The sequence below is a fragment of the Peromyscus leucopus genome, chromosome 5, assembly GCF_004664715.2.
Source record: "Peromyscus leucopus breed LL Stock chromosome 5, UCI_PerLeu_2.1, whole genome shotgun sequence".
Classification (NCBI taxonomy): Eukaryota; Metazoa; Chordata; class Mammalia; order Rodentia; family Cricetidae; genus Peromyscus; species Peromyscus leucopus.
Genome location: NC_051067.1, coordinates 56,142,858 through 56,157,629, shown reverse-complemented (window position 1 = coordinate 56,157,629; position 14,772 = coordinate 56,142,858). Strand labels below are relative to the sequence as shown.

General features: G+C 42.6%; 1 protein-coding gene across 2 annotated transcripts; it reads right to left on the bottom strand.

The window, feature by feature from the left end:
* Positions 1-223: 223 nt before the first annotated feature.
* Akr1e2 (aldo-keto reductase family 1 member E2) lies at positions 224-14,383 on the bottom strand. 2 transcript variants are annotated; one of them, XM_028890950.2, is made up of 10 exons: positions 14,255-14,383; positions 12,197-12,364; positions 9,506-9,622; positions 8,747-8,824; positions 6,573-6,695; positions 5,254-5,351; positions 3,216-3,288; positions 2,578-2,661; positions 963-1,023; positions 224-693 (listed from the first exon to the last, which is right to left on the bottom strand). In XM_028890950.2, exons 1-9 carry the CDS (start codon positions 14,291-14,293, stop codon positions 994-996), a joined length of 810 nt encoding a protein of 269 aa, XP_028746783.1. In that variant the 5' UTR covers positions 14,294-14,383; the 3' UTR covers positions 224-693; positions 963-993. The 2 variants fall into 2 exon arrangements, with proteins under 2 accessions (XP_028746783.1, XP_028746774.1); XM_028890941.2 differs by having other exon boundaries at positions 963-1,045; positions 14,255-14,382.
* Between the last annotated feature and the right edge of the window lie 389 nt (positions 14,384-14,772).

The following is a 14,772-nucleotide window of genomic DNA, read 5'->3' as shown; positions in this document are numbered from 1 at the left end:
GTGAGCACTCCATATGCATGCACTCATGTGCACCTGCACACATTTACAAAGATGCACACACACATATATTTTTAAAATAAGAATAATAAAAATAAAATTTTGTTTGAGATAGAGCCTCAGTTTAACGACTTTCCTTTTCTTAAGTGCAGGTAGATTTTGCTTGAAAATAATCTAGAAAACTCCAGGAGGGCACAGAGTAGTGTGAAGGAAAACACAACTGGCCTCAGGCTGATGGCTACTGAAGCCAACTTGTGGATATTTATTATACTAACTTCTCAAATATTACAAGTTATTCAAACACCTCTGTCAATCAGGTTTTCTTAAAATGTGCAGGAAATTTTGATTCATGAGCCATCAACATCTCATTTCAGAGGATAGAAGCCACAAGGACTAACCTACATAAATTACACTGCTCTGTGTGCTTGGCTATCCCTAACAACTTGGTAACAGCCACAGCCCTCACGGTACTTCCTTTCTCATCCCTAGATCTTTATGTTGCTCTAAGAACTGGTCCTCTGCTCTAGGCAGGATTTCCTTGCTTCTAATTCTGCCGTGTCGTTCCTGGCTGAGACCACACAGCCTCTGCAGAGGTGGATCCATGCTGCCAGCCCTGGTGATCTGAGAACAAAGGAGGGCGAGTGCAGCTGTCTTCAGTACTGTATGTGGAAAGGGTAGTCCTTGTGATTTTCGGTCCTGAAACACAGAATCACAAATTCAAAACAGAAATAAAGAACAGGCAATCTTAAAGGCAGCGTCTTAAGTGACAGAGTTGTTCTTTTCTAATTCTCTAGTATACAGATTAGTCATTGTCTTTATTCACTGGCCCAACCTTAAACAGGGAAGAGTTACAGTATGGTTTAATTGACCTTGAATATAACAGTAAGTATTTATTCAAGAACCAGTCACCCTGCTCATGTGTAGCTCCCTTTATCGTTAAAAGGAAGTAAAGGAGATGGACTTACGAGGGGAATGTGGCCAACCGGAGGTTCTTGTTCAGGCTGAGGAGTTCCTCCATTTCTTTTTCTGTTAATTTAAAATCAAACACCTGGAACCAAAATCAGATGATCATAGCGGATTCATATTAAATCCCATTTAACTGTCATGTGTGTTCCTTACAATGAACAGGAGATGGGACAAAAATTCCTTAGACATCTAGAACTTCCCCTGACATACAGCTGAGCCTCCCAAAATACACTTGGATTTTCATCACTTGATGGGCACGGGCTTAGCCTCACTTACATTTAAGAAACCTTGGAAAGATGAGCTATATATTGTTTTTACGTTATGGGGGTGAGGAACACAGGAAGAGTTTTAAAAAAGCAAAGTAATTTTGTCAACGACCTACCTCCTCCTTTCAAAAGGAAAAACCATTGCTCCCTCTGACCTCATCAACTAGGAAGCCAGTTGGTACTGACTTTAGCATCAAATCACACAAGAACTTTTTGAGTGACTTCATTTTCAAATAGTAATCTTACCTCTCCTGCCTTTCCCCCTCTAACCCACTTGAGGGCTATGATCAAATTCAGCAATAACTGTATCTCATGGTGACCACAATTCACTGCAGCTGAGGGTCTGAATCCAAGAAGAATGAACAGAAGGACATCCAGTGGCTTCACCCTGCCCTAAGGGAGGGGAGCTGTTGGACCTCAGCCTCTACCCTCGGAAGATGGCTGTCCTCAGGTTTGGCCAAACCAGCCACACAGTATATATGGGAATTGCAGGGAGGCAGCCTTAGTGCTGGAGTCATTGGGACCAAGGAGAGATGTAAACAGTACCAGAAAAGATAGTAAATGGGAACTCTGAGCTGTCATACAGAGCGTATTAAAAGCTTTTGGCTAGCTCAGAGGACAAGCCCACAGTCTACTGTCCTTGATTTTCTTCTTCTAGTTAAGCTAGTGTACACAACTCCTGGCACTTTCTCTTGAGCCTCTCATAAACTGATACCATTCTCTGTCCTCAGCATCAGGTCCCATTTCTGCTGTGATTCCTCGTTAAATTTTAAAAGACTGTCTTCAAAAGTCTGCTCTCAATCAGAATTTTGTACATGTTGTAGATAATGAAAATGTCTAGTGGATTAGTTTTCACTGACTCTTAAATGTCACTAGGCAAAAGTGAAAAACATAACACCAGCAGCATCGGACTAGTGGACAGAGCCTATCTGGTCCAGACTGGCTAGATGCTCACTAACCCTGTATTCCTTCCCCCTGAGCACACACTGGGCATATCCAGCTTCTGCTGAGGGCCAGTGTGGCAGAATGATTGAATGGGAGGGAGGTGCTCATTCTCAAAAGTGGTCTCTTATATGCTTCCCCATGAGCTCCTCTTACCTCTTTCCCCATCTTGGGTTGAATGGAGAAGATATCCAGCTTTGGCGGGTGCAGAGGTGGGGTGGGGCATAATAAGAGCTGTCCTGACTCACTATGTGAAAGGCTGACCATCAACACAGTTAGCTCATAGAAGAATACACCTCTGTCGGGTGAAGGCCATAGAGAGTTGTTTATTTGTTATTTGAAGTTAGCCAGCACTCCACTCTCTTAAGTCATGATATGAAGCATTCTAAAATCAGAAAATGCCCACCTGGATATTCTCCCTAATCCGGCTTGGAGTGACAGATTTGGGAATCACTATCACGTTCCTTTGGATCTGAAATCGGATCAAAATCTATAGGAAAGAAAGTTTCACACAGAAATAAAACAAATGGAACCAAGGCTGAGGCATTACGATAGTTCAGTTTCATCATACAGTAAGAGCTTAAAAGTCTTGGTCATCTCAAAGGCCTTTAGAAATCAAACTGAATTGCTTTGTTAATTAATATATCTGTAGTGAATGCCATCAGCCCAAGGAAAAGTTCAGAGGACCCACCCACACCTTCACTAGAATCCCTCAGCATGGGCCCAGTTCCTCCAGTGATCAGGATGTTTGGATGAGGCTGACTTTAATGACTATTCTCTCTCACACTGGTTGTCCACGCAGTTGGTGGGGCAGAAGTGACACTGGAGGGCATCCTGAGTGCTGACTGTTGAGGGACGCGGGCCATATGGCTTGACTGGATGGGAACATGGAAGCAACCAATGTACAGCTCCAAATCAGGAAGTTCTGGTGAGCCAACTCATCCAGGGTAAACTGAGCCCTTTCTAGAAACTGACAAGGCCCAGGACTGTGAGGGAGGTAATGGAGACCTGTGATCTCAGCACATGACAGCTCTTTCCACGTACCTGAGCACAAGACTTCCGATGCTTCTTGGCAATCTTCTGAACGACAAGGTCATCCATCAAGTGAACCCCCTGTCTAGAGAGACACAGCAAAGGGTGTTGAGTCAGGAAAACGGTCAACACAAGTGCTTAAAAAATTCACTTTTCTCTAAGATTAAAAATTACTGGTGGGCGGTGATGGTGCACGCCTTTAATCCCAGCACTTGGGAGGCAGAGCCAGATGGATCTCTGTGAGTTCGAGGCCGGCCTGGGCTACCAAGTGAGTTCCAGCAAAGCTACACAGAGAAACTCTGTCTTGAACACCGCCCCCCCCCCCGCCAAAAAAAAATACTATTTATTTATTTTACTTGCTTATTACGTTTTATTTTCTTGAGGCAACTCACTTAGTAGACCTGGTTGGTGGGCCTGACACTCAGTCCTCTTCCTCTGCCTCTTGAGTGCTGGGATTGCTGGCAGGTATCGCCAGACCTGGGTCAGGTTTACTATTTTCTTGCTGTAAAAACTTTTAGTATAAAACACTTTTAAGAGTATGACTGTCCATAAAAAAAATCTCTCCAGGCAAGGATACTAGTGACTAAAATAAGTCATTGTATTTTATTTCAGACAGGGTGCCATGTCTGGCTTTGAGCTTGCTATGTAGCCTGAGAATGACTTTGAACTTCTGATCTTTCTGCCTCCTGTTCTAACTGCCACATCTGGTTTACACAGTGCTAGAGAATCAAAGCCAGGAAATCATTTTTGATTACGCACTTAAGAGGCTTCAAGAATGGAGCTAGTCACAGTACTCAGTGTGTTTAGAAAGAACCAGACTGAGTGGGTGGTATTTGCCATAAGCCCCCCAGTCTCTCTATCGGAGACCTTTCTACACCAAGGCTCAGCTGTAAAACATACTCCAGACTTCTAGGAACTTTCCAGCTGCTATCCAGTCCAAATATGCACACCACATTTCACGTGGAAAACACAGAGGTAAGAAAACGGAAGGAAGTCCAGCCTTCCCTGGCTTCCGAATAGTGTCCTGACATCTAGTTTGGGGGGAGGAATAGACTAAGAGATGGCCTTTGCAGTCACGTGACATCAGTGACAAACAGTGGAAAGAAACCTAGTGCATTAGATAGTGAAAGGGAATAAAGATGAGATGCTATGATAAGAACAATGTGCCAAATACAAAGAGGGGCTTATGTTCCTGGAGGGTACAGCGCTACTGAGCTGAACATGACACCAGGGACAAGAAAAATACAGATTTTTAGTAAAAAGAACAGTATATGCAAAGACTAGAAAGAATACTCTATTCAAGCATCCACCAGCAGTTTTATGTGATGGATATGTTGAAGATTTGCAGGAACGGGGGAAAAGAGCGACCAGAGGAGGATGGAATCAGGTCAGCTCCGCCACACAGGCTCAGGCAGAACAAAGTTAAAGTAGGAAACTGACATGACTGTGTGCAATGAGATTACTTCAACTAGCAGGTGAGTAACCCAAAGAAATGGGTGGATCTGCACAGAAGTGAGGGGCTAAGAATCTTAAGGCGTCTGTACTTCATTAAGGTAGAGGTGATGACAGAAGAGATCAAAAGACAGAATCCAGCTTCTCCCAGGATAAGTCATCCATCTTTGCATTAGATTGGAGTGGGGCTATGGGAAAGCCACAGTTCTGGCTTAGGTGGCTCAGTAGGGGTACAGTACAAACTCCGGGTTCAGGGAAAGAAGGCATCACTTTAGCGTTACCTCAAGACTCTGAGTTTTGTGACATGCCCCGAGAGACAGGTTAGTAGCTGACTGATAAACTACAGGGCAGATCAACAGAGGGTTCACTTCTGGCTGGGTCTGTCCCTTCAAAGCTGGTTACCCCCACAGGGAAGCCCAATCAAGGCAACCCTCCAGTTTGAGAAGGAGCTCCCCACCTTCTTCCTGGGGCCTGAGAAGTGTGGGCAGCCCACTCTATACCTTCTCAGTGAAATTCCTCCAACTCTCAAGTGTAACAGGAGGGGAGCCTCTAACATCTGTTAGCATTCAGATTAGCACAGTCTCTAACATGCCCTTACCTTGAGCCACCAAGAGGACGGTAAGCAGTCACTGACACATTTCTCCTATGGCAAAAATCAATCAGATTCTTCTGAGTAAGATATGGGTGGCATTCAATCTACAAACAGAACCACAGTGCACCAAAGTCATTCAGACAAGGAGGACACCGGGAAAGCACTGAAGAGAAGACATACTTGATATCTCCACCATCACTACTTAGGTACAAGGCCTCTCTTAGTGTCTGGATGTCCCCACCGACAAATGAGTAGGTTGGGTCTCTGCCAGCTCCAAGATGTCAGATGCTATAAATGGCTCCAAGTCTACAGACTCTCTGACCCCTATGTCATGCAGACATTCCTGTATCATCTGCTCAGTGAGGCTTTCTTCCATCATGCAGGGACAAGCCTGAGCAGTCTGAATCTGCTCTCTCTCCCTCCTGCCCTTCAATTTTCCACTATAGTACTCACGTTACCCAACACCTGACACATTTAATTTGCTTATTGGCCATCTTTTGTCATCAGGATTTGAGTTTCAAACACAAGCCTTGAGAGCAGTTGTTTCTGCCTCCTCAATTTTCTCATGCACAATTCCAGGTTATAAACAGACTTCAAAATTAATGCTCACTTAGGGAACTGAAGGGAATTATGAACAGTGCCTTTGCTTTCAGGATCATGCCACACCAGCAAGAAGAACTTCCAGGAAGTCTCTGCTGATGGAGTGTTGATGTCACTTGCAACATGTACTTGTCACATGTAATTCTCTAATCTCATCCATTCAACAAATACTGATTGAAAAACTTAGAATGCCCAGGTTTGGGGCTGTACCTACAACCAAATTCAGACAAAAATTTCTACGGTCATTAAATCCTGCTGACAAATAGTAGCCAGTAAATATCAAAGTGTGAGGTTTTGGGTACTATATGTGCTGCAGCAGAAATGTGAAGGGCAGGTGGGAGAAGATTTGTTTCTCTCTCTGCCATCCTGGGTGGAGACAGTGTCCTCTGCATGGGCTGGAGGAGTGAAAGGGGAGGGATGCTTTTCTTTAATGAGGGTGAAGAGGCTGAGAAGACCCTGCCTGCTCTTCTGAATGCACTTAGTCATCCTCCTCCAAACACATGCCAAGAATGGAGATCTGTGTCACATTCTACCCACCCATGGCATCACCTAACCACATGAGCTATAAAGAAAGACACTTGTTTATTCAGCCAGTCACTTCTGCCTGTTACCTCATTTCAATTCTGACAGCGAATGCAGGCAAACATGTTATCTGTCTCATCCACCTCCACATGGAGGAAAAAAGAATAACAGTGTGTAAAACTTCTGACCATCTACCAGCTCACCTGGTTAGTTATTGGCTTGTACCTCAAACCAGGCTTATTCAAAAGTTTCTCAAGCTGTTCATGGTTAAAGTTTGACACCCCAAGGTGCTTCACCAACCCCTCAATCACAAGCTCCTCCATGGCCTGAAAAAGAGAAAGAAATATGCTGAGTATACAAGTTGTTGTCTAGCTCTCTGACACATCATTTCCTTAGTGACTTGCCATAGTGGCCCAATACTTTAAAAGTATTTTACTTAAAGTTACAAATCCATGTAATATTATCTCCACAAGGACTGTTTTAAAGTTACATGAAATGATACACAAAAAGCATTTGGCCACGGTTGGACCCTAGCAAGCATTCAGCACATTTCAGCTGTTCTTACTCTTGTGTTTTGAGGTGATCTGCAGCAGTCCTCACCAGGGCTGACTCTGTTTCTTCACTTTCTTTCCACCTAGATATTCTTCCTGAGCTCAGTGATGGGTCAGCACTCTCATTTCCTACTGCCACTATTCACATTTTAAGTAACTTGAGGACAAAGTAATCTGAGACTGGGCTGACCTCTGATAAGTGAACCCTGTACCTAGGCTTTCAGAAAATCCATGAGCTTTATGGCAATGTGGAGTCAGGCATAAATCAGTCTTCCATGACGGTGAAGACAGTAACCAGTGAATTAAGACTCTGCAATCAACACCATGGATGTTTAAACACATGGTATTTAAGCCCAAATCTTTGATGAGTAGAAGCCCAAGCTGATAGAAAGGGATGGACGATTAGAACTGCTTTGTTTAGCTTCTTTCTGGTGAGTTTCCAAGTTTTAGTTTTCCAGGAAGAGAGGCTGTCAGTGCCCAGCCCAGGGACTTCTCCCTGTCTGTTCTGTCCCTCTCGTCTCTCTAAGGGACTGAAACATCCCTACAGTTTCACCCATAATTCTCCCAGGAAAGGTTCCCTATTGCATCTTCTGAGTTGAAACTCTTTCCTAAGCTTTGCTGATTTAAACTTGTTCCAATGTGCCAATGGTCTCTTCCTCTTGTCTCGCTTTCTAAGGGACTGAAGCATCCCTACAGTTTTGCTCATCATTCTCCCAGGAAAGGCTCCACATTGCACCTTCTGAGGTGAAACCCTTCCCTAAGCTTTGCCGATTTAAGCTTGTTCCAATGTGCGGATGGTCTCTTCCTCAAGTGGGCAGCAACAGTACTAGAGCTCAAAGTCAGGGTCCTGCTATTCTCTCTGCTCCTGCTTTGTCAACTTCACCGACTTCACGAGACTCTCAAGTCCACCACCTTCCTTCCTGATTTTTCTTGCTCACCACTTCTCTTTGAATGTTCCCCATTTTTCATCTGGACCCTGGACCCTGGCTTGACACTTGGTCGTTTTCCCTCTAATTTTGTCCTTTTCCTAGCCTTCCACTGTGAGCTTCAGAATGCTGCCATCATTATGTTTCTGTAACAATAAAAGAGAACCTACAGGAACTAGGAGGGGACTGCCAGAGGCCCATGGGAATATGGGCTTTCTAATTTCCTTTTTTATACTCTGTATTTCCTGAATAAAAAAGGTATTTTTAAATTTTAAAAAAGAAACAGTTGAAGGAAAAAGAGAGATCTGTATTATTACCTACACTACACTAAGTTAAAGTCCAGTGTATCTTCAGTTTTTCAAGTATTCATCCATAATTCATGGTGTGTGTTAGTTACTTTTCTTGTTGTTTTGACAAGATTATCAAAAAGGTAACTTAAAGAAGGGCTTATTTTTGGCTTACAGTTTAAAGGAACAGTTGGTCATCCGTCATGGTGGGGAATCTTGGTAACAGGAGTGTGAGGGTCTTGGTCATATTGCATCCACAGTTAGGAAATGGACAGGGATGCACACAGGTGCCTGAGTACCCCTCTCTTTTTATTCAGTCCAGGATCCCAGTTCATGGAATGACTCAGCCTGCGTTCAGGGTGACTCCTTTGAACCTTGTTTAATCTAATCTAGAAACTTCTTCAAAGACTTGCCTAAGGGTTTGACCCTTGACCTAGCTGATTCTAGATCATGTCAAGTTGACAATTAATATTTACCTGTCATACACTGCAAACCACATACTTGAAGTAGTACCTGGTACATTTTAACCCAGAAGCTTGAGAGATCTTATGCAACTTTCATTGGGGTATCTGTGAGTGAGGGTGAAGTAGCCAGATGGCATGCTTCAACTTACCTCCCATGTGTCCAGAAAGCTGGTGTTACTGGGTATGACCATGCCATTGAAATCCAAAGGTACATCTTTTTCTCCAGGCTGTGAGAACCAGAAGATAAGGAGCTTATTGAGGCTTGTGGCATCCTCCATCAGGAGACTACTACGTAGGGAGAGAACGGAGATATACAGAGTCTGTACCGGTGGATTTGCCTCTTAGCTTTACCCCTGTCACTAAGTCCTGCTGGCCTGGCTATGCCACTTCTTCCCTAGGCTCACCTGCCACTTTCAGACCAAGGGTGAAGGGAAGGTAAGGCCAGCAAAATCCCGTGAAACTTTCACAAAGTTTAAAAATCGGATTCAGGGAACAATGGAGCTTCCTTCATGTCTTAATATAGTCAACTTTCTCCCAACAATATTATTAGGCTCTTCACTCTTCTAAGACTTCCCATCAAGATGAGTGATAGCCAAGTGAGAATAAAAAGGCAGGATATAAAGGGAAGAGGAAGACACACTAAGACATAAACACCTAGTCACTCTGATGAACAGCCATAAGGGCTTACAGACTGCCTGTTTCTCATGACCAATTATACCTTCCTAGTAGGTTACAGGACAAGTATCAGAAAATACATACTTAATAATTTCTAATGATTTCAAATGTTGGAAGTCCCAGCTTAATTAATACTTTAGATACATTTTCTATGACAAAACACAGACAAGGTCTCTCCCATGCTGACATTTGTCTGAATCTTTGTAGGAATCTAAACACAAACTGAGTGGTACCTTGAAACCCATGGGCCAATGTATGAGGTAGAGGTCCAGGTAATCCAAGTTTAAGGCCTTCAGGGTATTGGTGCATGCTGTTTTCACCAAAGACTTCTTGTGGTATGTGCACCACAGCTACAGAAGAGGAGGGAGACTATTGTTACAAGGCCACAATCTAAAACCAACAGGTCATACACTCATTGCTCCCTGCCACAAACTTGCATCTGACAACATGTTCTGCAGGAAAATAGTACCATAATCCTTACAAAAGGATTATCGTTTTCCACAGCAGGAAGTCTTCCCTACTTAAGGGAGGTTCAGGGCAACATAGGAAGGCATTTAATGGGATGCTGCTAGCCTACCTGAAGGTTCAGTGAGAAATTGATAAACCAGTCTGCCTCCATCTTGGGCTTGAAAGCCATCTCATAGTAAAGAGAAATTAGGCTGATTCTTGTTTATGATTAAATCTGTTTCTCAAGGACTGGGCTAGGCCCCGCATATAACGTTACTTACAAATGGTTCTGTATTGCCTGTTCCAGGAAATGGCAACCATGCTTTGTTTCAGGAGGTTGTTGTGATTACCTTGCAACCATGTCTTTGTTTTAGGAGGTTGTTAAGACCAACTTGTTATGCTTATGCTCTGCTTCTGTAACCTTGCCTATTTGCCTGCCAAATCCATTTGGAAAAACCCTTCTCTGGAAATATAAAAACCCTTATCTTACCCATGTCCAATGCTGATCTCTTGAACTCTACCTTTAGAGATAGCCCATGTGCACAAATAAAAAAGACTTTAAAAATTAATTTGGCCATGATTTGGATCACTGGTATTTCTCATCACATCTATGGAATTATCAAGACCTCGTCTCAAGGGAATTGGGTAGAAGGTTAGAATAGGACATTGACATCCTCCTCTGGCTTCCCCACATGAACACAGGCACTCACACGTGAACATATATCACTCATACCACACATACACACACTGACATACATACATACACCCACACCACACCCACAATCCCCATACACACACATGCCAAAGAGGGGAAGGGAGAAGGGGAAGGGAGAGAAACCAAAATTAGAGATAAACACATCCCATTATTAATAATAATTTCCCTATATAAATAATGTCAACTTTAATTATAGTTCAGTGATTCTTCCAAATTTCCAGAATGATCAGCACACTTTCACTGCTGACTACCACTCACTTGAAAGCAATATGCACGTTGATTATGGTTGATTATGGAGACTTCAAAATCTGTAGTTCCTCATCCCTCTGCTTGAAGATTCAGAACAAAATCTCCCTCCTTAGCAAGCACACCCCAACTCATCTCCATTCCTCCGTCTGCTCTAGCTTACAGTGATGAGCAACAAAAGTCAATCACTTTAATTACAGCAGAAAGGTCAGTCTACAATAGAAAGACCACTGAAATGAGGAATTATAGATGTGAGATCTTAAACTCGTCATGAGTTCAACCAATTCAAATGCTCATTTTAAAAATGCTGACCTTGGGACCCTGACCCTGTGCTCTCTAACAACCTGGGCGGAGCTCCTAAATGATAGCTGGAACTTAAACATGTGACTATTGTCTGGTATTAACAATATGGATCAAGGTTTCAAACATATTTTAAAAAGCAGTTTCTTTCCTCCCCCCCCCCCCCCCCGCCGCCCCCTTTAAGACAGCATCTCACTATGTAGCTCTGGCTGTCCTGGAACTCACGATATAGACCAGGCTGGCCTCAAACTCACAGAGATCTACCTGCTTCTGCTGGGATTAAAGGTGTGTGCTACTATGCCTGGTCAAAAAACAAAAAATGAAAAGCAAAAAAAAAAAAAAAAAAAAAAAAGAAAGAAAGAAAAGAAGAAAGCAGCTTTGAAGTCTTGGTTTAACCTTATGTTTTCTACAGATCTTACTTTCTTACTCTCTTTCATGTCTACTTCTTCTTTCTCACTAGGCCAGGAAAGACATTCACCATCTCCCATTTGCACTATTAGTACATTCTGTTTAAAGTGCACTTTCCTCCCGTTCTATGTACCTGTCTCATTCACATGTAAAATTACCTGACTTAGAAACAGTGTTTGTTCTCCACCCCAAAGTTTCAAGGAAAAGTACAAGCTTCTTACATGCCAGGACTTTGATGACTCGAACCCTGTCCATTTCTCCAGCCTCCTTCTGCTTCCTGGGGACTCCTACACCTGCTGTGTTCATGCACAGCTTGTGTTCCATTTATGATTTACTTCCTGTTTGTGAAGCTAGCCTGACAGTGTCAAGTCAATTTCTTACTGTAGATTTTGCAATGTGCACTTTACCCATCACTAGCGGGTGATTCCAAGTGTAGGCATGTCTGTGTAGACAAGCATTCACAAGGGCTAGAACTTGATCCCGTTCACCATAGACACAAAGCTGTCATCACTCAACCATGTTTTGTGTGCATGAATGCATTGTTGATTGTCAGTGTCTCTACATATACATTTGAACAGCTGAATTAAAAAAAAGGGGGGGGGAGTCTTAAGCAAATCTACACATAACGTAACTTCACATGCACATGAAGCTGTAGAAGACCTTGTTGGTTATGAACCAATTGCAAACCAATGACACCAATTCCCATAAGGAAACTGAAAAATCCTCTAGGCTAGGTTATTCCAGCTTTCCCAGTCTCCATCGCTGCAGGGGCTGAGACCCTGCTGTCCCTGCAACTGAGAAACCTTACCTTACTGACCACAAACAGATCCTCTCTCTTCACCACGCCCTCCTGGATCTTGGCATTGATTCCCATTCCAACCTCACTCTCATTGTGGTATAAGTAAGCACAGTCAAAATGCCGGTACCCCAAGTTGATAGCCACCTTCACCGCATCGGCCACTTCTCCTGGAGAGGCCTGCAATACAATCAAACACAAGTATCCCTTCTATCATCAGGGGAAACCAACTCAGCGTCTCCCTTGTCACCTGGGAAAGTAGAACCAAGTAATACATAAACACCCAAATCATTGAAGCAGTACTAATATCAGCCAAACCTCAAGTTAGGGGATGTGAGAGTCAGAATATGGTTAATTGTCTGGCTCCGTTACTCATTCAGGGAAAGACCACAGGCATTTGCAGCTCCTGCAGAGGACTGAGGTGTATGTCATGCTCCTGAATGACTACTGAATAAACAATAAATAGCCAGGGCATGAAGCAGTCTGAGATCTAACACTCAGGAATTTTGAATCAACTGTATAGGTAAAACAAGCATTTATTCTTACAAAAGGTACTCATCAGATACCTGCATATACAGAAATTTAATGATACATGGTATGCATTTCCATTAAATCTGAGAATAGCCCAAGCTAGTTTTGAATTTGAGCTCTTCCTTGCTTTGTTCTATAGTCTACTTAATTATTATATCAAAGCAACAAACATATCTAGCATAGTTCCATTATTTAAGACCACCAGTCAATGTCACATTGTGCTATGGTTTTCCAGTGCCTTCTACCTTTTTGGAAATTCATACCCTTTAGGCGATACAAATTAATTTTTTCATTGTGTTGGGAAATTGATGCCTTTTTTCCTTTTAAAAAATTAATTACAAATAGTTATTAATTATACTAAAATATAATTTATACTAAAATATAATATATTTGCTTTCATTTAACAAATCGCAGGTTCAGAATTCAAAATTAATAACTGAAATTATTACAGAAAATAAAAATAAGAATGCTGTCAAGGAGCTAGCAAGTGAAAACATGATAAGTAAGATCAACAGAAAATAGGTATTTGAAGAATCTGAAATAGAGCAACTTCGGAGAGACCTCTTGATTTTGTCTCCAGAGTTACTGACGCTTCTTCCATGTCAACCTTCTCTATAAAGCACCAAAGAGCACTCAAATCACCAAATTCCCACCCTTTTACAAAAAATTCCAAAGAAACATTTATTTTAAAAACCTTTTCTACACAGGTTTTTTATTTATTTTTTTCATACAATATATTTTTATTATGTTTCCCCCTCCCAGATCTTCCTCACCTCTCTATCCACCCAACTTCATGTTCATTCTCTTATTTATTTATTTATTTATTTATTTATTTATTTATTTATTTATTTATTTATTTATTTATTTATTTATTTATTGGTTTTTTTGAGACAGGGTTTCTCTGTGTAGCTTTGCGCCTTTCCTGGAACTCACTTGGTAGCCCAGGCTGGCCTCGAACTCACAGAGATCCACCTGGCTCTGCCTCCCAAGTGCTGGGATTAAAGGTGTGCGCCACCACCGCCTGGCTTCATTCTCTATTTAAAAAGTGTTTTAACCAACATATAATATCTACTGCACAAGCTGTGCAACCACTAGCAAATATCTGTTCTGTCACAAAGTGGAAGCCAGACAGAAAGATTAAACTTACATTAGTGCAATTATTTAAATTTTTTTCTTTTCTTTTGGCTATTTAAGCATGCAAAGTAGCATGTTTCCTGGTGGCCGTTTCATACACACTTGGTTTGGGTGTGCAAAGAGGATTAGTGCTACAGGCACTAATGATTCTTTGGAGGCTGGGGGTCCGTGACTATGTGGCACAGGGTCCGATTAAAGTTTAGCTTGACGGCTTTTCAACCTGGTCGGGCGCAGGTGTTTTAGGACCTTGTAACAGTTGTTTCACAAGTATCTCTCCAGGCAGGACCTTGATCAGAGACCGGCTGTGGAAGAAGTCACCCCACAACCCTGCCCGCTCTTGAGCAAGTATTCATCAAGCTCGAGCCCCTTTAATCAGCCCGACCGCAGACCGAAAAGCATCCTCACCTTCCAGGTGCCCAAGCCCACTATAGGGATGTTTTCCATGGCTCCCTTGGCCCACTGGCTCAGCCTTCAAACCAGCACTGGAGGGGTCAGGAAGCGGCTACGGGCGCCTAGATTGGTAGACAGTACGGGCAGGGTAATGCCGTGATTGGCAGGAGTTCTGGCACTCTAATTGGCTGGTGGAGAGGTCCAAAGGTTCTCTGATTGGCTGGTAGCACAGTCCATCTTACAGAGGATTGAGTTACTGTGTTTGGTTGTGCATTTCACCTCTCATAAATCCTCTGGAATCCTAGGAGTCCTGTCTCCTAGCAACCTGGCTAAAGTCCACGTCTAAAACTTGGTATTTAGAGGAAGCAGGCTGGGGTACAGATTTATTTCCTGGACATAACATGCTTTAGGCTGATGTTCGCTTTTAGTATACTGGAAAATAATCGGTTTGGGTAGAGTTTGAGGAGAGTTTGTTATTATGATTGTTTTAAAACTATTTATAGACGAAAATATCACCTGCAAACAAGGAGAAT